The sequence below is a fragment of the Euprymna scolopes genome, chromosome 12 (genome assembly GCF_053919585.1).
Source record: "Euprymna scolopes isolate OS-2025 chromosome 12, ASM5391958v1, whole genome shotgun sequence".
In the NCBI taxonomy this organism is placed as follows: Eukaryota; Metazoa; Mollusca; class Cephalopoda; order Sepiida; family Sepiolidae; genus Euprymna; species Euprymna scolopes.
In genome coordinates, this window is record NC_136493.1 from 49,671,293 (window position 1) to 49,697,285 (window position 25,993).

At 34.4% G+C, this 25,993-nt stretch overlaps 1 protein-coding gene across 6 annotated transcripts in view; it reads right to left on the reverse strand.

Moving 5' to 3' along the window:
• Nucleotides 1-276: 276 nt before the first annotated feature.
• LOC145291278 (protein O-mannosyl-transferase TMTC1-like) overlaps nucleotides 277-25,993 on the reverse strand; it is a 163,098-nt gene continuing 137,381 nt past the window's right edge. For all 6 annotated transcript variants that reach the window (XM_080136916.1, XM_080136917.1, XM_080136921.1 and 3 more), the window contains 6 exons: nucleotides 21,306-21,441; nucleotides 17,601-17,754; nucleotides 16,833-16,976; nucleotides 13,550-13,672; nucleotides 4,667-4,747; nucleotides 277-776 (listed from right to left, as the gene is read on the reverse strand). In XM_080136916.1, the coding sequence (XP_079993042.1) occupies nucleotides 648-776; nucleotides 4,667-4,747; nucleotides 13,550-13,672; nucleotides 16,833-16,976; nucleotides 17,601-17,754; nucleotides 21,306-21,441 (767 nt within the window). In that variant the 3' untranslated portion in view covers nucleotides 277-647. The remainder of the gene's footprint in view (nucleotides 777-4,666; nucleotides 4,748-13,549; nucleotides 13,673-16,832; nucleotides 16,977-17,600; nucleotides 17,755-21,305; nucleotides 21,442-25,993) is intronic.

A 25,993-nucleotide genomic window follows, 5' to 3' on the forward strand; every position in this document is an offset into this window, starting at 1 on the left:
GAGAAAATATTATTTACAAGTATCTTTTTCATAGCAAAAATAGTGCTCAATACTCTTTTCAAATAGAGCAATAATAGTCATAAATTATGGTCAACGTCGCAGTACCTTATCATAATTAAGTCCATACAAAAGTTCAACCCAGAAGTTTCCAAGAAAAAGTGGAACAGACGAACAGAGAATATATTATTTACAAGTGTCTTTTCATAGCAAAAATAGTGCTCAATACTCTTTTCAAATAGAGCAATAATAGTCATAAGTTATGGTCAACAAAATCCATTTTTATGTACATGTTTTTTTTTTTCATTTTTTTTGTTCAATGTTTCTCAGCTCTCGAAGGTTTATTTATTTCTTAAAAATAGTGCTCAATAATTTTTTAATAGAGCCCGAATAACAAAATTCAATATGATTTTTCAATGTTTGTCAATTTCTTTCAGTGGATCAAATTTGAAAATTAAGTTCCGTCCGCCTGAAGATGTATAGCATAAAAAATGGTTTGCGACATTGTAGTAAATCTCCATCTTTTATATCGATCAGACAAATCTCTTTTTATAGTTAAAAAAATAGTGCTCAATATTTTTTTTTAAATAGAGCAGTAATAATAATATTAATGTTGGCTGGCAATGGTTATTTCAGACTGTCTTTTATGTTCATGAATTTTTTCTTCTTTGTTGTTGTTCTATGTTTCTCAGCTTTCGAAGGTTTATTAGGATGTCCTCGTTATCTGGGTCGAGCTTTGCCGCCTTTGAATAATAATTTCGGGCTTCTTTACAGTTTTCCTGTGGATCAGAAAAGAAAAAAATATATCGAAGAAATTCTGACACAAAACCTTTCTAAGAACTCTTCTAGATACATAAAGTACATTTGTGTGAAATTTCATAAAAATCGGCCCAGCCGTTTTGGAGTCCGTAAGGAACAAACTTACACACGCAAAGTTCCTTTTATATAATAGTAGAGATGTGCATGTTCAAAATAATTAAATATTATTTTTATCTATTGACTGATTTTATTTGAATCATCAGAATAGCCTACTTATATATATATATATATATATATATATATATACACACACACACACATACTAGCATGGGTGCTCAGCGTTGCCCGGGTGTTTGGAGGTGTGTGTTGAGCAAAAAAAAAAAAAAAAAAAAATAGTAATAGTAGGAAGGCAGGCCTGTACCGCGAAGGAGGAAAAGAACGTGTTACGACCAGTGCCAAACCGGAAGTGACGTAGGTTTAAATTAAGGCTAGACAATCAAAAAGAGGGGATGACTTTTGAAAATATCGGCGAAAAAAGCGACCCCTCCCTGTAGAAAAGTGCCCAGTTGAGAATGAAGAAATTTGTTTTTAGCCAATTTTTTGGTATTTGTCGTCTGAAGGGGTGAGCTTCAAAACGATACTGATCTTGTGAAAATCCGTCTCCTCTGTCAAAAATTTTAGGCAAAAATGTAAACGTACATACATAGATTTATATATTTGTAGCTCAAATTTTCGACCCAAACCGATTAAAAAGCTTGCCTTATCTCTGAATACCCTTTATGTCAAATTTCAAATGTTTAGACCAGAAATTGTCTGAGTAATTTGATAAAGACCGCAGAAGTCAATTTTTTTAAAACTTTGACTCCTATTATAACCCCTTAACATTTATTGTTTTGAGCTCAAATCAAGTTATTAAGTTAGATCCATGTTCAAGGAACCTATATCTAAAATTTCAAGTGTTTATACCCGAAATTGGCGGAGAAGTTTGGTAGAGTTCTCAAAGGTAAAATCGTTGAACTTTGACCCCTTAACAGCCAAATTTCTAGCCGAAAACCGATCACAAAGATTTTCCCAAATCTCAGTACTCTGTATATCAAATTTCGAGTCTAAAGACTTAAAATTGACAGAGTTATTGCATAGGGAAATGTACACACACGTTCATTTATATATATATATATATATATAACTACTTCATTTACTCACATAAACCTAATATACGAAAGTATAGATTTATGCGTAAACTTTAAGTATTTACTTCAAAAGTGCTCAATACGTAGGTAGAGCTAGTTAGTAATTTATAAAATATATATGGCAATTAAGCTACATTGAATATTCTGCGTTTCATCCACTATAGGATTCGTCAGGCTTATGCGCGAATTCTGTGGTTGCTTCTTGTTTTTATATATGTTGAGGATTTCTAGTTAGCCAATCAGCTTTCTAGTATCCACCGCGCCCCTTCCTATCAGCCAATGGGCATGCATTTTATCGAACAAAGGATCTGTTTTAGAACTAGGTTAGTGGTTTAAGGTAGACGTTTTCCTTCCTTTTTTTTTTCTCCTTTTTTTTTTAAAAAGTTTTTTTAGTACATTCAAAAATAAAAAACACTGTATAAAAACAACATTAGCGAATAAATACTGGGAACTCAAAGAAAGCGGACATTCGCCGGTAATCGAATGGAAAATAATGAGACAAGCTACCACGTGCAGACATTTAGACGGCCCATGTAATTTATGCCTCCATGAAAAATTTGCTATCCTGTACTTTAAAGAACCTCAAAATCTATTAAACTGTAGACGAGAAATAGCAAACAACTGTGTTCACAAAATAAAACTTACTCTAGGATAGCGATACAAAATAGCTTTAAAACTAACAATAACAATAGAAAACAAACAAATAAATTAAATAAACATGAATATACATAAACGATCACACATATGTATATATATATATATATGTATATATATATATATGTATATATATGTGTGTGTGTACACATAGGTATATTTATATATATATATCACTTTGTGTGTGAGTTTTTTCCTCATGGGTTCCGAAACGGCTGAGCCTATCTTTTGCAAATTTCATACAAAGGTAATTTATATGCCTGGCAGTGTTCTTAGATATGTTTTCTACAGAAATTCATCTGATAAGTATCAGAAATCGAAAAAATCCGATCTTAAAATATCTCCCTGGAAAAATTGTTCCTTTTTTATCTATAAGAGAGAAAGATTATTTTTATGTTACACTGGCTGAGGAAAATAATAAAATTTTGGCAAATCATTTCTTTAAAAAAGCAAAACAAAACAGATTGATTGTCATCTGAAGATATAGCTCAGTGGTAGAGCATTCAACTACAGATTGATTGATCCCCCTGTTCAAGCCCAGGTGTACCTTACCATTTTATTTTAACATTTTCTTATTAATAAGTTCAATTTACGATAAAAGAAGATGTTACCATTTAAAATCGTTGCAAATCATTTCTTCGTTTGTATATTTTAAAACTAAACATTAATCAGAAGTGACTTTCCAGCGCATTCATCGTCAAGCCCAAATATCAGCTGACATGATATTGTAAACAAACACAGACGGAATTTGATGAACGACATTATCATTTTTTTATTTTTATGAATTAGTTCACCAAGCAAATTATTCCTTGTAACATATAATAATCAGTAGAGAATTGATTCTATAACAATACATATGCAATCTGCATAAATTAAAATATGTTTAAGCGTACTGTACGACTGGGTAACGCTGGGCGTCCAGCTAGTTTATATATATATATATATATATATATATATATATATATATATATATATATATATATATATATATACATACTTGTTTATTGTTATATAAACATGCTCACATCCCGCTGCTACAAATAGCCACTTGTTTCAATCAAACAACAGATATCATCAGGCAGCGACTTGACTATTCAAAAGTTCAATGAATATTATTCATTGAACTTTTGAATAGTCAAGTCACTGCCTGATGATATCTGTTGTTTGATTGAAACAAGTGGCTATTTGTAGCAGCGGGATGTGAGCATGTTTATATAACAATAAACAAGTATTATCAGCTCTTTTTATTGAGCACTATCTAACAACCTCGTTGAATTCATTAGTCCATTACTTTTGAATATAAAAAAACCCGAGTATATATATATATATATATATATATTTTTATTAGAATGGCAACATTTTATAATGATGAAAAAGAAATGAACCATATTCAGATGTTATAAAATAAATAAGTCGATTAAAAGAATCACGAATTGTAATAAAACCCGAAACGCTTTTCGTCTGAAAAAACTTTTTAAAAGATATACGTCTGAAAGAAAAAAAACAAACTTTTTTTTGTAGAAATATTAATACTAATATGCGAACGGGATAGAAACAACAACAAAAAAAAAACTTAAATGGAATGCTGTGTCTCCCCAAATAGTTTCAACTCTAACTGAAGGTTTCTCCGCTTGCACAAAGTAGGGGGAGGGGGCTAAAACTGATGGCAAGCGCCTCGAGGACAGACAGGTGGAACTTAGTGCGTCCTCCATGCAAAACAGAAAAACACTCCAGAGAGAGTGATTTATTTATCTTATAACATCTGAATAGGGTTAATTTCTTTTTCATTGTATATATATATAAATATATATATATATGATTGTTGTAACTGGTGTTTGAGCAGAGACTCCATGCATCACTTCTGATTCTCAAATAGAGAAAATCGGAGATTTTTCTTACTAAAGACATCAGCACAAAAATTGCTTAGATAATCAGATCTTTAATTAAACGGATTTGTTTCAAACCAAATTCACTTCTCTCCAACCGATCTCAATAAGAAACACAGAACCATCAGATTCTCTTTGACCTCATTAGCAGCAAAATATTAGTGATCTGAAGAGACTCACCAGTAAGTGATAAACTGTTCCAATGTTGAATTCGACTTTGCCATCTTTTTGTTTTCCAATTCTTAAACTCTCTTTATAGCTCTAAAAGAAGAAAAAAAAACAGTTAAGTTGCAATATATTCTTTGCTAAGTATTTCGCACTTTTTTTTTTTTTTAATTCACATTCTTTTTTTTACTTGAAGAAAACCAACTTTGTGAACTGTTAAAAACAAATATGAAAAAATAAAATGGATGAAAACGATTCTATGTAGACCAATAGTAATAAATTAATTATTATATAACTTATAACTGAAAGGAATAATATTTCTGAATTTTTTTTAGATGAGAATTAATTATTTGTATTATTTGGATGCTTCAGACTACTGCTCTTATCCCGGGTGTTATTCTTTTTCTTCAGGTGTATCTTGTCAAATTCCGGAATCTGTAAAATTTGGGACATTGTACAAGGACACTTGTCATATCGAATAAAGTACTTTGTAAACTTCAGTTGTAAGTTACACTGTTTTGGAGGTTGAAGGTTCAATTCTCAATGCAGACAACTCAAAATACAATTGTGAATTACTTAGAACTTCTACCTGGTCATGGCTGATGGAACAAGAGCATGATCTCTCCATGGATAAAATATAAAGGTTCATTCAAAATTCCAGATTCCCAAAGAAGGTCGGAGTTTACATCAACTAAAAACATTGTGAAAAATTAGCTAAGCCGATATCAGTAAGCATCTCTCCATTTTGAATTCTTAATTATGATCTAATCGAATACAGGGGCATATAACTCATGCTTCTAAATGATTTTGTGCAAGGAAGATAACTTTTAGGGTACAAAATTATTTCTCTTTAAATATAAAAAATATTCAATTTTCCCTTTTGATATAAAAAAATATTTCAAAGTATTATTATTAGGTAGTATTATGACGAGATCCCTGGCGACACAATATGATCTTGCTTTTCAAATAGAGGAAGAGAAGATGGGAGAGGATGAGGTATGGTTAGGGGAGCCATGCTGACACTTGGTCAAGGAAAGACAGATGTTTATGAAAAATGTCCAGAAGAAATAAAATATTTCAATGGGAAATAAATAGTTATCGCTTATCACATCAGTGCCGGGCTGGGGTTTTTAAGAGAAAGACAAACGACTACACATCTATCAACAACGAAAAGGTTGTTTTTAAAACCTCTGAGCGATATGGAAGACAGCTGGGGTGACTAATAACTCCTAATTACATGATAAGTTAGTTGGACAGATAAATAAATAAATTGAACCTAGGGAGAGATATGGTTATTAATGAGGGAGAAGGTTTGGGACAAAAGAAAGAGAGAAGGGGAGTAAATTAATAGGGAACGAAGAGAAAGAGAGAAAGGGAAGAGAAAAGAAAGAATAACTCCAAAAAGGTAGAGGGAGGAATTTCTGATTTGATAAAAACGATTGGCTTTTTAGAGTTAGGGTCCTTAAGTCCTTTTTTTTTACTAGCTGGCATTCGAGGCGTCCACATCTCTCTCACCCCGCCTGGGGGGAGGGAGGGGGGGGGGGAAACATCCATAAGAGCTAAGTTGAAAAGCTCTTGTTCTTAGCTGGGAAATTGATTAGTCGAACTTAAGTATGCAACCTGCATCATGAAGCTTGAATCAAAGAACTCGACTAAGCAAGTGTAAAACAATTTATGAATAATTATTTTGTTTCGTTATATAAAAATGTCCCAGAGTTTTTCCTTGTTTCTCGATTTGCCAGCCTGAATGATGATGCAGTTTATTTCAGGTATGCCCTGACGCCAGATGATGAAGGAGACAGACTGGATCCAGCACAAAGTCAGAGTGACGGGCGAAATCGACAATGCTGCCACATGGACTTAGGGTCATGCACATTTCGCATGCCCTGAGCAGCAGAGAGATATTTTCCAGTGACCAGTGAGAGTCTGGTCACCCTTGAGGGGTCCACCACTAGGCAAGTAAGAATGTAGCCCTGCTGGGTTGCATCTATGGTCCTGTGAGCTGGGAGCGACGAACACGGCCAGAAGTACATCACAAGTATGCTCCCGTGAACCAGGATAGTGACGGATGCAGCCTGGCCCTCGGACGAGAGGGAGTTAGGGTTATAGTATGGAGCTACCTACCACAAACTATAAGGTCTTTAATTTGTGTAGCAGACGGAAATTGCAACAAGCACAGTAGCATGAGTAAATTCTCACGGCTAAAGATTTTGAATCTACTTTCTTTCTGGCTTGTCCAATCAGAAGCCAGCACTCAGTCATGTGACAGAGTGTATAAAACGTGAACCTGGCAACAGACTTTTTTCCTGGTTCGGCTGACAGTGCACTCCTCTATGCGATATACGATATAGTGTGTGTTCTTTTGTGTGTCACGCTTACATCTTTTTTCTTTTGAGTGGCTGTCGTTGAATAATTGCTGTGTCCTTCCATTTCTTGTAATAAATAATTTTGCCAAGAATTCTTCAGAAGTTTGGGGCCCTTTTGGCCCTGGGCTAGCATGTCTAATATTTAATCTTCACTTCCGCACAAGAACATTATCAGCTGCTAACCCGTTTTTCTCCTATACACACTACTAATGAAGATAACCAATAACGTTGCTTTGAAATTTTAGAATGAAACTTCTTTTCTTTTCTTTATTCTATAAATTGGTCTATTTTGAAAATGTACCTCAGGATTAAATTAACTTTAGGAGAATCCTAAAAAAAAAAAAAATGCTACTCTGTTCTATTTTAAAACAACTTATTCCATAAAACTATTTTATATAATATAATAATTTAATTTTATATAATATAATAATAATAATAATTTTATACTAGTAGAACCTGTGGAAATTTCACAGTGGCATCTTTCATATATAATATATTGATAGTAGACATTCTGTGGGCTTTCAGTATGAATGAAGACACCATATTATTCTAGCCCTTTTGTTAAAACTGTAAAAATATTTATCTAAGCAAATCTATATATTAATACAGTAGCGTGTAAACGAATAAAAAGGGATAGAACAATAAAAAAGAGGGGAGTTATTTTTCTCTATTTGATAATGTAAGCATGACCAGTAAAAAACAAGATAAAGTAGTGATGTCAAAAATAAAAAAATAGATGAGCTGAGTGCCATCATTTATAATTGAAAACGAAACCAAAACTCTTGAAGAATTCTTGGCAAAATTATTTATTATAAGAAATGGAAGGACACAACAATTATTAAACGACAGCCACTTGAAAGAAAAAAGATATAAGCATGACACACAAAAGAACACACACACTATTGCATTAATATATAGATATTAAGGGCAGTCATTTGTGCGTGTCCGGTGAAATGTCAGAAACTACACATGACATATGCACAAAGTTAATATATTCTTTGTCAACATTGCATTGGGCAGAATATGGGCACATATTCATTCATTTAGGGGTCACCAGAAACAAAAAAGTCAAGGATGAAGGTCTGACATATAGAGATATTTATTTTCCTCATTGATTTTGGTTTGAAACTAACTAAATTACACTTTCTGCCTTTAAGCTAGGATCTTTGTTTCTCTCCACATGCTCCATCAGAAAGAGTGGCAACCTTTGTTGAAGTGAGTGTCCCAAATGATGGAGGTCTGAACAGAGCTGAAAGAGAGAAACAAACCAAATACCAAGGTCTCATGTATGGCATGAAAAGAAACTGGAATCTTAGAGAGATATAAATCATACCAGTTATTATAGGTGCCACAAGACTTATGAAGAAGAACCTGAGTCCTACCTAACTGATATTCCTTGTGAACCAAGTGCAAAAGAAACCCAGACAATTGCACTTAAGGGAACAGTTAGGATACTAAAAAGAGCTCTCGGTTGGTTTCAATAAAAAACAATGTTGGCAGCTGATTTAGCTGCCCCATACCCAACATTACAATCTTCAAAGAAAGAAAATGAAAAAAAAAAAAAAAATGAAATACTTGTATCTATATTTTATTTATTTTGGTCTGTCTGTCCATTCCACACTTGTGAAGATGCAAGTATGACAAACAATACCCATTTTCTTCACACTTTTGAATGGCCTTCTGCTTAATTTGTTATTAATGTTATCTATGTAAATATTTCAAAGTTCTGTCCTTTGTCAAAAAAGGGGAAACTCCTTCTTGAAAGAGAGAGAGAGAGAGAGAGAGAGAGAGAGAGAGAGAGAGAGAGAGAGAGAAGTTTTAAAAGGAAGGTGTTTCACACACTTTTTAATTATTTTGTCGTGCATGCCGCCAGGGCAACACCAAATATTTTTTTGCAAAACTATTAAGTCATCTTACGTTTTTTTTCTACTGAGTCACCAATTATCAAGGCTACTCGAGGATAAAGATTAATTGAATTGTAAACTGAACAACAAAATTATGAGAATATATATCATTTAATTGGAATTTATTAACGTGATAAGTATTATTTATTAATTTATTTATTGCGGACTATTATCCTCATCTTTCTTAGTTGTTTGTTTACAACATTTCGGCCAACTATTCCTCTGGCCTTTGTCAGGTGGTAACCGCGACTCCTAACTGTATCCTCAACAATTACTGCCTTCCATAGTTGTTGTCATCTCACTTCGGCGTCCGTGGCGCAGTAGATAGAGATGTTGAATCTTTACGGTTCCAGGTGAGAATTGTCTGAAGATAGCGGTTTCAATCCCACCCAAAGCCGGTCAGAGGCTTACTTGGTCAAAACGTGGTGAGACAACAACAACTATGGAAGGCAGTAATTGCTGAGGATGCAGTTAAGAGATTCAGAGTTCCTATCCCGTCGTGATTACCACCTAACGAACGCATGAGGAATAGTTGGAAAAAACATCGTGAAACAACAACTAAGAAAGATGAGGATAATAGTCCGCAATAAATAAATTAAACTTATGAGAAGCCTGAAAATAATGAATGGAATTAAAATATGATAATGACAACGATTTGTCAAAAGTGTTTATTGATATTGGGCTTGAAAATGACCCTGTTATAGTCCATAGGTAACAATCCCATAGTAACGTGTTTCACATATGGAAAATTCTTAGAAAGAAGGGCTGTAAAATTCCGTTTGATGTTAGGCACACAGAGAAGAAGAAAGGAAAGTTCTTTGCAGTGGTAATAGGGAGATGAGTTCTGGTTGTGAATCAAACACACCAAAAAGAATTTTCATGTTGGATTCTTCGTAATGACTAATATAAACAAGTCAGGGAGATTATGAAAGAGAAAATAACTATTCATGATATGCCATAATGGAGGTAATCCAGTCAGGGAGAGGGGTACATGCTTCTCACTTGCAGCAAGATTAGAAATGAAGTCAGTTGTCTGGAGTAGGGCTGGAAATTTTCTCTTCCCCAGTGGGGTCACTCTGGAAGGGGTACAAGTATAGCTGAGACTGACACATAAGCATTTCTCAAAAGAGTCACAGCAGACGACCAGCAATGAATCAATCTCTTTCCGAAGAAGTAGATTATAGTTAGTTTGATGATCTTATTGGACTGAATCAAACTATACATCAAAGAGTTGTCCCTCTTCTCTACAAAACCAAAACTTAGATCAAAATGTGTGTGAAACCCCACCCTCTGACTGATATTCAGTAGGTAATAAAAATGAAAATAAAAACATTAAAAATTTTTATTTTTCATTTTATAAAATCTGTTGGAGTGGGGGTTATCTCCCTTGTGGCTTTATACAGATACAAATACATATATACACTCATACCTTGCATCCTCTCCAATTTGTTTATATCAAAATATTAAAATTCCAATGTGACAATGTTTTTTTTTCAGTGTTTAGTATGTTGAAATTAATTTATGGGGATTATCTCCCTTGTAGCATTATATATATATATATATATATATATATATATATATATATATATATATATATATACATACATACATACACACACCCACATATATATATATATATATATATATATGAATATTCAGTTAGAACAGTAAAAAACACATAGCTGCCAAAAGCGTTGCTCAAGAATCATTGATGATCGCACAGAAAATTACATACGTATATCCCATCCTTTTCAACCTTTTTTATGTCGTCCATATTAAAATTCCAGTGGCACAATGTTTTTTTTTTTTTTGAGTGTTTTTCTTTGTTCAAATTGATTCACTGTTTTTTTTATTCTTATGAAATATAATGGTTTTATATAATAAGTTAATGGTAGAAAAAAATCCTCTGCTCAGTTTGTGGAAAGAAAACCAGGCACAACTCAATATTTTGTGGTACTTGTAAACACTGTACACAAGAAGTAGAATTACTAGTAGGTTGAAAAAAAAAACAAAAAAAAAGAAAAGAAAGAAAGAAAGAAAAAGAAAGAAAAAAAAGAAAAAAGAAAGAAAAAGAATACGTTTGTGTGCAAGCAGTTTAAGACAATGGAGATGAATGAGAACTCAGATGGGGAGAAAAAATATATTTGTATGGTAAAAATATAGAAGTTGTTCAGAAATTTTGTTATCTTGATACAAGTGGAGCACAGGAAGGAGCAGGTACTAGTGATTGCTAGAATTAGGAGCGGGTGGAGTAAGTCCAAGGAACGTTTGTCATTAGTAAATATCAGTGTTAATTCTGTCAACCAAAAGAAGAGTATCAGACTTGTGTATTCAGGCTTAGATCTGATGACCTCATAGGAAAATTAAATCTGGAAAGCAGAGAGATTTGGTTATGGTTTGAAAGAAAGGATGAGAGTTGTTAGGTTAGTAAGATTAGAATATTTTGTAGAAATGAAGAAAAAAATGTTATGGTCTTTTTTGAAGAGAGAAGTGTTCAGTGGACATGTGTTGAAGTTGGTAGTCGTAGCATGCGTCCATGTATGGACGGGGGCAAAAGATTAGAGAGTCCTGTGGTAAAAAAAGAGAGTACATGTGTGTTTACCACATATGAAGATGCCCATGGTTGTTTTCATGCTAGCCTGGGGCCAAAGGGCCTGAGAGAAGTTGCACTCCAACAGAGGAGTGTACTATTAGCAATAGCTGATAAGAGAGAGAGAGAGAGAGAGAGAGAGAGAGAGAGAGAGAGAGAGAGAGAGAGAGAGAGAGAGAGAGAGTGTGTGTGTGTGTGTGTGTGTGTGTGTGTGTGTGTGTGTTGCCGGTTTATTCTTTTATAAACTCGGTCACATGACTTAGAGCTGGCTTCTGATTGGACAAGCCACAAAGGAAGTGTAATCAAAATCTCCAGCCGCAAGAAGTCACTCCTGCTTATGTTTGTTGTAAATCTGTTTGCTACAAGTTTTAACAGTAGGTTCAGTTAGCAAAGAAAGGGTAGGGAAAACATGGGAGGAAGTAAGTATGGACTTGAGAGAAAAAGGGATAAATAAAGACTTGGTCAGAGATAGGTTAGTTTGAAAGTCAATTTCTAAAAGCCATCCAACACGTGCATGTAAAATGGATGTTAAAACGAATATGATGATGAGGATGATAATGATTTGAAATATTGCTAAGCATTATTTGAGGGGGGGTTCTTTATGTCTGATAATTAGATTTATCATTATTTAACCTTTTTTATGGGCATCACTTCAGACAAAGCATGTAGCCACTTGATATAAGTAGATAACAGGAACGAAAAATGATTAATGCAGAGACAGGAAATGCCTATTGGTCTTCATCTTAAAAAAAAATATGTGAGGAATTTGTATAAATTTTGCTGTATGGTCTTTTTTTCAACCTAACAGGTAAGTACATATGTCAGAGAATAGATAGAGAGAGAGGGGAGAGGGAGATTGTGAATTATAGTGTAGACACGTTGACAGGAAGTTAAAATCAGCTGATTGGATTGCGTGTGAGTCATGTGATCAGGTGAGCTGAATCGAGGAGATTTGATTTGTAATTAGAACTGAACGGATGGCTTCGCCGTTGTCTCCTCCCCTTCCCTGGGGGTGGGGAACGAACGCTGACATGGTAGAAATAAGACCTAGAAGAAAACAACACAGGCTAAATTCACTTTCCACCTTCTGCAAAAGATCTGGGAAAGTGAAATAAACTATAGAACCGATTTCTTGTCTTGGTGTGAAATAATTATTCGTCCCCAAAAACAGGTATCAAGTCTCCCTCCCAGACGAGAATTTCCAGATGGACCAACGAAGAAGCAGAGGTATGTGAAAATGCATGTCACACATATCCACACTTAACAGCAATTCCACAGAGGCATCTTTCATATGTAATATATTGCTACTGGGTATTCTGTGGATGTTCAGTGTGAATGAAGACCCCACAATAATATTAGTCCTTTTGTTGAAACTGTAGAAGTATTTAAGTATTCTGGTTAATGTAGTGTCAGAATATATCTGGTTATTATGGATTATCTCCAATATCCTTATAAAAGCCTGTAACATATTTTCACTGTATGGACGCTCAGCGTGAACGGAAACTCTACGATATCATTATACCATCTTTAGACAGAACAGATACTACCCTTGAATCCTAGCCAGAAGACCAAGAAGGTATATTTTAGTTTCACGTACGGTTAAAAGGCGACATCATTTAAAAAAAAAAAATTTTCTTTGATATCACGTCTTCGGTGATAACATACCACAAACATCAAATTAGCGTATCTGTATACTGATTTAATGTTCATAGCATGAGACACGTATGTATATTAAAAGGTACTACATATATAGATTATTGTATATGTTAAAAGACTATAATAATTTAGCATGTTATCAGTGATTAGAAGTTCTGAAGTTGAGAGGCAATCACAAAAATACTAAATAATACTCGTCACGTGGGTGATATTAGATGATTTAATTTACAGAAACAGGACAGATCATTCTCTCATTTCTCTGTAGAAATCAGGGGAGATCACTGCTGATAACTGAGCCAACAAAGCAAAAAATTTCCACAGATCCTGCTATAAAATCACTGACTAAAAAGAAAAAAAAAAACCTTCATTAACAATCACTTACGGAAAGAGCATCCATGTATTGTTCACTATCCCTTTGATGATTACCTCGTTCGTAAAGAAGCTCTGTTAATTCTTCCGCAGGTCCTTGGTGTGTGTAAATAGTGTTCGTCAACAGATCAATAGCCTGAAGGGGTCAATAGAAAGAACAAAACTTTGGTTTAGTATTTGACTTTCATCTAGGAAGACAAATAGGGTATTTTTAATCAATAAAAATGAAGTCAAAATACAATTATATAACAAATAAATGTTATCAAAGGCAACATAAGTTACTCTTCTACCTACTTGGTTAAGTTTATTTGTGTTTTAACATATCTTAAAGCATTTTCTGGTTCAAAATAAACAATGTCCGCTTTATTCAGTTAGAAAAAAAAAAGACATGACTGTCATAAGCATTGCTCAAGAACTTTTGATGATCACACAAAAATCGAAAATTAAACAAAATAGTAGAACATTGCATTTTTGTACACTTGCAGATATTTATTTGGCATGTTTTTATCTGTATTTTGTTTAATTTTCGACTTTTGAACTATTACAAAGGGTCGTCGTGCAATGCTTATAGCAGTCATGCTTTTTTTTTTTTGTTGTAACTACACAGAATAAACAGTTGCTTTGTTTTATTCTTAAAAACGCTGTAAAATATATTAAAACATGAATAAACTTATCCAGGTAGTTAGAAAAATAACTTATCTTGCGTCTGGCATAACATTTATTAGTTGCATATTTATGTTTGTTTGTTTTTTTGTTCTATTAACTATAGTTAAAATTGCCCAACAAATGGCATCTCACTTTTGGTTATTGAAAGGACCATTTACATATTTCTAAGTAAAATACAACAATTATGTTTAGGAAGGTTTTTGAATGAAAATTGAAAATATGGCTTTCTATTTGTCTCTTGTGCCACAAGTGCTGACAGGAGCTCGGCAGATGGCAGCGATCAGGCTGGTTTTGGTATTTTGGGAGGTTATGTTGGTGAGGTTCTTGACATACGACCAAATTAAGTAGTCCAGCCGGATTCAGGTCAAGGGAGGAGAGGGGGCCAGTGAGAGAAGGGTATAAAGTCGTAGCATCCTTCTGGAGCCAAGCCTGAATCTCTTTGGACTCGTTTTGCCATTACTTTTCCCAGCAACCACTTGATTGCACCAGGGAATCACTATATTCTTCAGCACATCCAGGTACACTTTGGTGCTGACTTTCAAGCTGACTTTGAAGATGTGAGGTAACATGATGTGAAACCAAAGACCATAACCGTAGCTGGAAACTTTTCATCACCTGGGACACATCTGTTATTCATGGCAATCCAGCCATGCATTTTGAGAGTGCTTGCAATGGTCCTGTTGTCATAAAGTGGCTCGGTAGAGAGCACGAGTTGTACAGCAGTGCGTTTCGATCTCGCTCGTTGAACATTGTGTCACTTTCAGACATGATAGAAGGCTCCTATCACTTTTGGGATTTGTATACAACTGGCCAACTAGTAGATGGTCTGTAACAATAAAAAAACATTTCAAACGGAAATGGAATCATGTCGTCTTTTCTAGGGCGACAATTTTATCGTTCCACCCTTTACATAAAGACTGATTACTCGTATTATTTTAATTCTTCAAATTACTGTTTTCATCTCTGATTTTATTTGACTAATGTAACCTCCAACTTTCTTAAGATCCATCTTGTTGAATTTTAACAGATTTTGGACCGAACCTTATTAATCCATTGAAACAATGGATAACTGTATTAAGTACTTGAAATGAATGGCTCTAGTCTTGGGAAGGCTTCATGTTTTGACAAGTTTCTGGGCTTGACCTTTATTCCCAATCTGAAATGGAACATGTATATCAAATCCATTGTCAAGGTTGCTGGAAAAATGGTAGGATCCTTCTACCACTCTATAGATATCTCACTGCTGATGCAATTCTCTACCTATATAAAAGCCAGGTACGGCCAATGATGGAGTACTGTTGCCACATCTGTGCAGGAACTGTTAGAACCAGCTTATCCTACCTTGACAGAGTTCAAAATAGACTTCGTAACTTAATGGGGGATGCCCTTTTCTCTTCCCTGCAATCTCTTTCCCACAGGAGAGACGTTGCAAGCCTGTCTCTGCTTTATCGTTATTTTCATAGCAAGTGCTCGTCTGAGCTTCAATCTATGGTTCCCCTCTCGCCAAACTTTCACAAAAAACACTCGTCTAGCCAAAACCACTACCAATAATTTCCCACACTCTTTATCCGTGCCTAAACTTAAATGCAGATTCCGCGAATAAAGCTTCTTTCTTAGAACTGCGCGTCTGTGGAAGTGTCTTCCATTTGTCTTCTTTCCAGCTGACTACAATTTGATTGTCTTCAAGTTCAACGTAAACAAGTTCTTGATGAATCGTCCCCCTAAGTAATCCAATTTAGAAAATTTCCACTACTTATGTTTACTATGCTATAATCACATCGACTAATGTATACCCATTAACCCTTATCCTCGAGTGGCCTCCAGGCTTTGTTAAGTGGTGATTCCTGTGTAAAAAAACAAAACAAAAAAAAACAGAGTGCTCCCTCCTTTTAACCTTTTCCCACATCTTGCTGCTGTCAAAATCAAGTAAATCCAATCATTCATGGGGAGCTTCTTTTTACGAAGGAGTCACTGCTTATAAAGGCCCAAAGGCAACTCAGAGACAGAGGTTAATAGTTTTTGTCAGGTGAATGGTGAGACTAATATCATGAGGATTGTAGACGATGGATTGGATCTCGAAAAAATTTGATTCCTTAAGAGAACAGCTCAAAACTTGGGCTTGAAAACAATCATGTTGTAGTCGGTTGGGTAGCAGACCAACGGTATTTCATTCCACAGACAGACAGGTGACAAGAGAGAGAGACTGAACACAACAGCCTTTAGCTGTAAGGTGGGTGTGTGGCAAACAACGGCGGAAAAATGTCAATCACGTTGGATGGCTCGGTCTTCTGTCTCTTTCTTTTTTTGTATATGTTAACTGTGTCGTATATAGGTATCAACCTGAAATGTAAAAAAATATAAAATGTATATGTAAAAATATAAAAAAATGTTTGTTTTTTTTTATTTTGCGGTGCACAATTCTAACTTCCCGACCTGGAATGTAAGCGTTTCTTTGTTTACTGATGGAAACTGTCTTCAGGCACAAAAAGAAGAAAGGAAAATTCGTTATAGTGGTTATATGTAGACGAGTTCCCACTGGTTTCCTTCAACTTCTACAGTGGATAAATTATGTGTTGAGAAACGACCCCCCCCCCTTCAATCAGATAGGTGGTGAGTAACTAATGACTTACATCTTTGTGCTGTTTCTGCATTCCATAAAGTCTTGATAAAAGAATGACAGCTTTGGTTTTCGTAGAGGAAGATTGGCCTTGGACGATTTGCAGAAGGACAGTTTTAGCCTCGGTCATTTTGTGGGATTCGGCCAATACTTGCGCCTGAAGAATATAAATGTAAAATCAGATTTAAATATGTAAAAAAAAAGAAAAGAAAAAAAGGTTAACAGATACAAATAATTTCATGATTAGAAGAAGACCTGTCCTAAGACGGGGGAAATTAATCTATGTAAATAAATCGGACTACTGTTCTCATCTTGAGTATGATTTTCACGACGTTTCAGTTGATGTAGCCTCTGACCTGCTTCAGGTGTATCGGGGATGTTTCTGTCGAACTCTGGAATTTAGATGGAATTTCGAGTGGAATCCTTTATGGCTTAAAGATTCTTCATTTGCATATGAATATTAAAAGGTTCCCTTTTTACATGTGACTCCCCCACCCCCACTTAATTTTTTTTTAATGATTTCCCCTTTATGTAGGTCTTCTTTGCCTCTTTTTTCCATACATACAAAAAAAAAAAAAAAAAAAAAAAGGTAAGATTTCCCATATTTTGCATATGGATATTTTTTAGTATCTGACAAATTACAAACAATTATATACATCGTAAACTATCATGATCGATCTCGTCTCCATAGGCAGACAACTTTTTATCACGGTGCAAGGGAGATAACTATTTGCTGCTTTTATTTTTATTTGAGGGTTTAATAAATTGAAGATTGCCTTACATAATGGAGAATGACGTCAGTGTTATTCAACTCGGAATGCGTTTCAGACAGAATTTGCTGAAAGACATTCAGGGATTTTTTCACTTGCCCCCTATGAAGATAAAACATCCCAAGCCGATCCATTATAAGCGGTGTGTGCTGCACAGAAAGTGCCCTGCAAATAAATAAGCGATCAATTATTATTTGGAAGTGATAAAAATAAAACGGAAAATTTATATTAAAACGTGAGAAGTTAAAAAAAAAAAAAAAAAAAACGATAGAAGAGAATTTGGTAAAATCGTAGTTTAGTGGCCTGAACATGATATGATGAAAAATTGTGTACAATTGATAAATATTGTTTTATTTTATAATTTTTGTTAGATATTAATAAATGAGGAACTGTTTGGAGTTAAAATCTATTTAGTATTACACTTGTAATACTAACACACTGCTCAGATTTAATCTTCCTCTTAATTCATCCAAACTAAGCCCGTTTTTAAGACTCACATTACACATTCATCATATGATTCTTATTACTTATATTAATAATAGCAATTTGGTATTTGCCTTCCTGGAGATATAAGATGAAAAAAAAAAAAAAGCAAATTCGCACAATTTTCTTATTTCAATTCAAGCTAGGCCGAAAAGCTGCTGAAACAGCTTGCGATATCAACGAAGCATTTGGTCCAGGAACAATGATCTCCCAAATCACATTCTAAGATCATTTGTAGACATTTATGCTGATGATACTACCATCTATGGCAACACTTCAAAGGCCGTAAACAACCAAATTCTATCTGATTCTCTCTCCTCTGATCTTGAGCATGCGGTGCAATGGGGAAAGAGATGGCTGGGTCAATTTTAATGCATCTAAAACCAAACTGCTATCTTTCCATCATCAACGCTCTGATCCCTGTCTGGCATTAATTGAAATGAATGGCTCTCATCTTGAGGAGGCTCGATGTTTTGACAAGCTTCTGAGCTTGAGCTTTACTTCTGATCTGAGATGGAACACGTACATCAAATCCGTTGCCAGGGCTGCTGGAAAAATGGTGGGATCGTTCTACCGTTCGATATCTCACTGCTGTTGCAATTCTCTACATGTATAAGAGCCAAGTACGTCCAAAGATGAAGTACTGTTGCCACATCTGGGCAGGAGCTACTAGAAAGGACTTGTCCTACCTTGAGTTCAAAATAGACTTCGTAGCTAAGTGGGAAATGCCCTTTTCTCTTCTCTGGAACCTCTTTCTCACAGAAGAGACATCGCAAGCCTGTCTCTGCTTTATCTCTATTTTCATGGCAAGTGCTCGTTTGAGCTCCAATCTATGCCCCCCCCCCCGGTCTGACTTCCACGAAAAACACTTGTCTAGCTGAAAACGCTATCAATAATTTTACCCACTTTTTATCTGTGCCTAAACCTAAACGTAGATTCCATGAACAAAGCTTCTTTCTTAGAACTGCACACCTGTAGAACTCTCTTCCGCTTTCCTGCTTTCCAACTGACTACAATATGGTTGTCTTCAAGTCCAACGTGAACAAATTCTTGATGAGCCATCCCCATAAGTAATCCAATTTACCAAATTTTCACTACTAACGATGACTAACACTGACCACTACACTCATTAACCATTAGCCTTGAGTGGCCTCCGGGCCTTTATAATTGGTGACTCCTTAAAAAAAAAAAAAGAAAGAAAAAATGAAATTATACAAATACTTCTATTAAGAATGGAGACTTCATATGTGCTTGCTTTCAAACAAGCACATATACACTAGCAGAAATATACTCTCTTCAGTCACATATATTTACTAGTATATTCATATACTTGTAAATATATGTGACTGAAGAGAGTATATTTCTGCTAGTGTATATGTATATATACAATGCCGGCAAAAAGAAAGTCCGCACTTGTAACTTTTTCAAAAATTGCAAATATAAGCTAAATTCAATGAACTGTTTAAACAACCTATACCTCATTTGATTCGCCTTTTATTCCTCTATTATTTTCCCTGTTCATATTTGATTTTTAATTGAAATATTCTAGTGTTCACGTCAATTTAAAAAAATAACTTCAAATTGAGGAGGCAAAAAGAAAGTTCGCAGCCACAAATTAGTTTTAAACCGGCTTAAATTATCGCCCCTAAATCAGTTTAAAATATCCACGAACAGGCAACAAAGCATCTCTAATCGTAATTGTTGTTGTTCCAGGTTATACAACGGAACATTTAGTCCATATGCCACGACTTTCTCTTAGTGATCGTCAGGAGCTCATTAATCTCCACCTTTCTGGTTTATCCAATCGAGAAATTAGCCGCAGATTTAAATGTGATGAGAAAAGGGTACAAAAGACTATACAAAAGCACCAAAACACCGGCAGTGTTCGTGATGTCCCTAAATCTGGTCGTACTAGAGTTACTTCTAACAAGAAGGCAATGCTATCAAGATCTGCAGCCTAAGAAACAGCTTTGAAATGGCTGCCCAAATCCAACAACAGTGCAATCCTGTTAAAAAGTGATCTCTTTCTACTGTTAAGAACAAATTAAAGGAATTCCCAAAAGATTGCAGACAAATTAAAGGAATTCCCAAAAGATTGCAGACAAATTAAAGGAATTCCCAAAAGATTGCAGACAAATTAAAGGAATTCCCAAAAGATTGCAGACAAATTAAAGGAATTCCCAAAAGATTGCAGACAAATTAAAGGAATTCCCAAAAGATTGCAGACAAATTAAAGGAATTCCCAAAAGATTGCAGACAAATTAAAGGAATTCCCAAAAGATTGCAGGCTGTCAAATTGCAGAATGGCTATGCTACTAAATAGTAACTAGTTCATTGTGTTTCTGTTGTATTTGTGCTGCATTAATGTCCTAAAGTTACATTTAAATAACAATTTTCCATTCTGTGGACTTTCTTTTTGCCTCCTCAATTTGAAGTCATTTCTTTAAATTGACATGAAAACTAGAATAATTCAATTAAAAGTCAAATATGAACAGGTAAAATTATAGAAGAATAAAAGGCCAATGAAATGAGGTATATTTGTTTAAACAGTTACATTAAATTTAGCTTAAAGTTGAAGTTTTTGAAAAAATTACAAGTGCAGACTTTCTTTTTGCCGCTTGTGTATAATTTACATTCAACATATTTGGCAATGCCGGCTAAGTCAGCTAGTACATTTATATTTTCTTATTACTTTTTAGGTTTCACTGTTGAGCCTGCTAACTTACTTTTGGTCGATCAGATAACCATAATATCACAGTGAGCCTCAGTTACTTGTAGGCCTTAATCCAATGGACGCTGTTTGTCAAGTTGTGAGTCTATCTCTCCTCTATCGTTATTTTCATAGCAAATCCTCGACTGAGCTTCAATCTATAGCCCCCTCTCTGCAAAACATTCACAACAGACATTCATCTAGCTACAACCATTACCAAAATTTATCCTACTTTCTATCTGTGTCTAAATCTAAACTCAAATTGCATAAACAAAGTTTCTTTTTTAGAACTGCTGGCCAGTGGAACTATACCGCAGGTTGCTTTCCATCTGACTACAACATGGTTGTTTTCAAGTCCAGTATAAATAAGTGCTTGTTGAACCGTCCTTTTAAGTAATCAAATTCTACCCAGTTGCCATCACTACCAATCACTATAGTATTGTCTTACTGACTTCCTGACTCATTAACACTTATCCTTGAGTGGCCTTTGAGCCTTGATAAGTGGTGACAACCCTGTTCTTACCTGAGCAACATTGTTTCTGCCTCGTCATATTGCTGAAGGTGCTCGAGACTGCGTGCAGCATTAATCATTGCCCGAGTGTGTTGAGAGTCTTGCTCAACTGCTTTATGATAGAACTCCAGTGCTTTCTTGATGTCCCCTATGATATAAAAAAAAATACTAATAATACAGGGTGATCGCTAAAAAAGCGGGAAATTTGTCAAACAACGATTTATTTTTTAAGTTTTTCAAAGACAAATGTTATATTATCCTCATAGATACTCAAAATGTCGTCCGTGCACTTCACTGCAGCGTCAAACAACAATTTACTTTTACAACACTCACACGGCACCAATCAAAAAATAGCAATCACGTATTTTATTCATGATCTTAGCTGACCTTCAAATTTCCCGATTTTCTAGCGACCACCATGTATATGTATAGATAAACATTTATATATATGTATACATGAAAACACACACACACACACACACACACACACACACACACACACACACACACACACACACACACACACACACGAGGGGCGTGCAATAAGTAATGCCCCTGACCCACTTCCAGTTGTCTGATCTAGCTGAAATTTTGCATGTGCAAAGATTTATATATCTACGGGTTATGTGGAAAATTACAGCTCTGAACTAATTGTAATTTCTGTTTTACAGGTGTTTGAACTGATTCAGGTGTGAAATGGAGCCTGTTGAAAGAAACTTATGGTGATAATGCCCATCATATGACCTTGTAAGGTTTATTTATTATTTAAAAATTATTTGAAATTTGGTAAAAAAATTTTTTATTCTGGCATTACTTCCCTTGTTTTCTAGCCGGTGATAGCTGATTTGGCATCCCCGACGAAACATCTTCCAAAAGATATTTAAAACTGAAGAAATTTATCACATACCTATTATGATGATGGTGATGATGATGATTAAACGAAATTTCTTTGGCAATATAATGTACTGGATTCGTAATTATTATGCAGTTTAAATTTAATTGTATTTAATAAATGTGTAATTTTGATATTTAAACATTCATTTTTGTTAATATTACTTGTATTCAGACTGTTTTTCTCATCTTGAGTGTTATTTCTGCAATGTAATTCATTGTCCTTCGACCGTCTTCAGGCATGTTAGTTGTTATTTGGAAAAGAAAAGAGAAAATATTGTTTTGATGTCATATGGATTGTATATTTTTAAAAAATTTCAGACAGGCCCAATATACAAGAGTGGTTTGACTCTCAAAAAAACACTGAGTACAAGTCAAATCCCCGACCAAAAGTCTCATGACAAAAAACTGTGCACATGAGATTTTATGCAAATGCAGAAAACTATACAAAGGTGAGACTGGCTGCTCTCTAAAGGTAAGATTAGAAGAACACCGTAAAGCTGTGACACGGGGAGAGGTCAAAAAGTTGGGACCAGCTGATCATATATGGAAAGACAAAGGGACACACTTCCCTATGTGTAATGAAGTCAAAATAATTGATAGGCATGCAAGGTGAAGAATCAGGCGTCTCAAGGAGGCAGCACATATGCTTAAAAAAAAAAAAAAAAAAAAATTACTAAGCAGACCAAGCCTAGATTTTCACAGCATTTGGAAGCCTCTAATCATAGAAAAAAAAAAACAAACAAACAAACAAATATTGTACACCCTTAAAATTTTGGCGATGAAAGGGAAATAATCCCCTATCAATCTTTATTAGGATTTCCTCTCCTTTGTCAACCAATGTTTTTTCACATATTCGAAACTAAAACCATAAAATAGATACCAACTTAGAATACGAAAACATCTACAAAGCCAGTAACTTTTTTCTTTTCCAAAACAACAACCAACATGCCTGTGGACGGTCAAAGGGCAATCCGATCGAAACGTTGCACAAATAAAACTCAAGATGAGAACAATAGTCTGGTCAATACAAGTAACATAAACAATCAGCCCTCTTTTGGCCAAGATCAAAGTGCAGTATCTGTTCTTCAGATGTTGCACTTCAGTTTCTTGTGTTGCATAGAGGTGTTATTTTTAGATACTAAATATGTGCGGATGTTACATAATTCTTATTCGAAGAGGACTGATGTTATTTGTTGAGAGTCTTAGAGTGATAGACAGTCTTAGTGAGAGAGATTAGAGTCTTGTTGCATAGGGTGTTATTATTAGAACGTATATTCTTTATTGTTGTTGTTCGTTTTAGGAGAGTCTTAGTGAGAGAGATTAGAGTCTTTGGGTGATATCTAGAGACAGTCTTAGGAGTGTTCATGTGTTGAGTGTTCATATGTCTTAAGATGTTCATGTTGTAAGAGATGGCATATTGGAGACATAAACAGAGTATATATAAAATAACAGACAGTTCTTATATATAACGACAGGATATATATAATACACAATGAGAGGAGATTTATGAATATCTTGATAGACCGAGAGATAGTGCGTTTGACATTTACGTTTTGACAGTTGTGCATATAATATAAACACATTACCTTTCTCGTTGTAATGATAAACACAGAAGACGCAGATACACAAAGATGATGACGTCCTTTATTTCATGACTGGTCCATGATTTCGCTTGAGGAATTTAAAGTTTCTTTACATGGTTATTTCTAAAACCCTCACTTCTAGATGGTGTCTTGATTCTAACGGAGAATCGGTCTGCACCTCTCTGATTCTCTCTGACTCTTCTCCCAGACTCTCAGACTGCATCTAAAAACTCTACCTATATTGAGAACTCGTCACGTCATCGCATGATTAAACATGTGCTTATAAAGCACGTTGTATGACATGCGTCACGTTGCCAAACTTGACATGACCTCGAGTTCAGTAACCTATTTTTCAAATAACATTTTTACAAAATATGTTTACAATTTCAACTGACGATTAAATTCCTTAACAGAAACAAATTTCATTATTACATTCCTTTTCCATATACAGATATGTAAGCTAAACAATTGTAATTCCTTATTTCAATAACATTCTGTATTTATTTTAACTTATGATTGGAATTTTCAATTCCAAATTTAGCTTCACAAGTTCGAATCCTTGACTATCCTATTTCATATTTACATTTAACTAATTCCCTATTTTTTTTTTACTTACATGAAAAGGGGACAGCCCTTTTATCATTTCACGACTGAGACAATTTTTATTTTTGTTCCTTTTCGCCACATTAAAAAACGACCCTGGTGGGGAGGCATTGTAAATAGGAACACTCAGCCCTCATCTCAAAAATTCAGAATTTTAATTCATTTTTACCATGTTAACCTATTTTATGTGTATTACATATATAAAAAAAAACATTTTTATCAATACGTTAACTTTTTTTTAATAGTGTATTTCATATAAAAGACATTTTATACGAAAATAAGTGGAACAATGCAAACAATTCTTATTTTTATTAAGATTTATTTCTTATAACTTAACTTTTATGTGAAACATTCTTAAAAGTAAATAAACGTTTTTTTTTACCGAAAAGTTTCACATTTATGCCAATAATAAAAATAATAATAAAGTGGAACAATGCAAACAATTCTTATTTTTATTTCATTAATGTGTCCGATTTATTTCTTGTAGCTTTTAACTTTTATGTGAAACATTCTTAAAAGTAAATAAACGTTTTTTTTTACAGAAAAGTTTCACATTTATGCCAATAATAAAAATAATGATAAAGTGGAACAATGCAAACAATTCTTATTTTTATTTCATTAATGTGTCCGATTTATTTCTTGTAGCTTTTAACTTTTATGTGAAACATTCTTAAAAGTAAATAAACGTTTTTTTTTACAGAAAAGTTTCACATTTATGCCAATAATAAAAATAATGATAAAGTGGAACAATGCAAACAATTCTTATTTTTATTTCATTAATGTGTCCGATTTATTTCTTGTAGCTTTTAACTTTTATGTGAAACATTCTTAAAAGTAAATAAACGTTTTTTTTTTACAGAAAAGTTTCACATTTGTGCCAATAATAAAAATAATGATAAAGTGGAACAATGCAAACAATTCTTATTTTTATTTCATTAATGTGTCCGATTTATTTCTTGTAGCTTTTAACTTTTATGTGAAACATTCTTAAAAGTAAATAAACGTTTTTTTTTACAGAAAAGTTTCACATTTATGCCAATAATAAAAATAATGATAATGATCATTATTGTAGGTATGTGATAAATTCCTTCAGTTAAAATATCTGTTGGAAGATGTTTTGTCGGACGCCAAATCAGCTATCACCGTCTAGAAAACAGGGGAAGTAATGCAAGAATAAACATGTCTCAAAAGATATGCAGGAATGCCCAGAAATATATTACAAACTAGCGGGGGTACCCGGCGTTGCCTGAGTGTTTGTTTCCGGGACGGGGAGGGGAGTTTTAAAAAATGTTATGGTAGGTAAGTAGGAAGGATCAAACCCGGAGTCATGAGTAAAAGTAGGAAAATAAAGTGTGGAAGAAAAAACAAAAAACATCTGCAACGTTAACAGTTCAGCCACCAAGAAAAGTCCATTCCAGTTGTTTAGGAAAAAAAAAAAAAAAAAAAAACGACTACGGTAGGTCGGCGCGAACGTGAAAATATAATGTGAATTGTCCAGCACGCTAACCACTACGCCACAGAGCATTGCAGCTTAGTTTAGTGATTTTAAATAACTTCACATGAAAGAACTACGAAGCCAAACCGGTGTTCTCTTCTCAACTGTTCCTTGTGAACGATCCC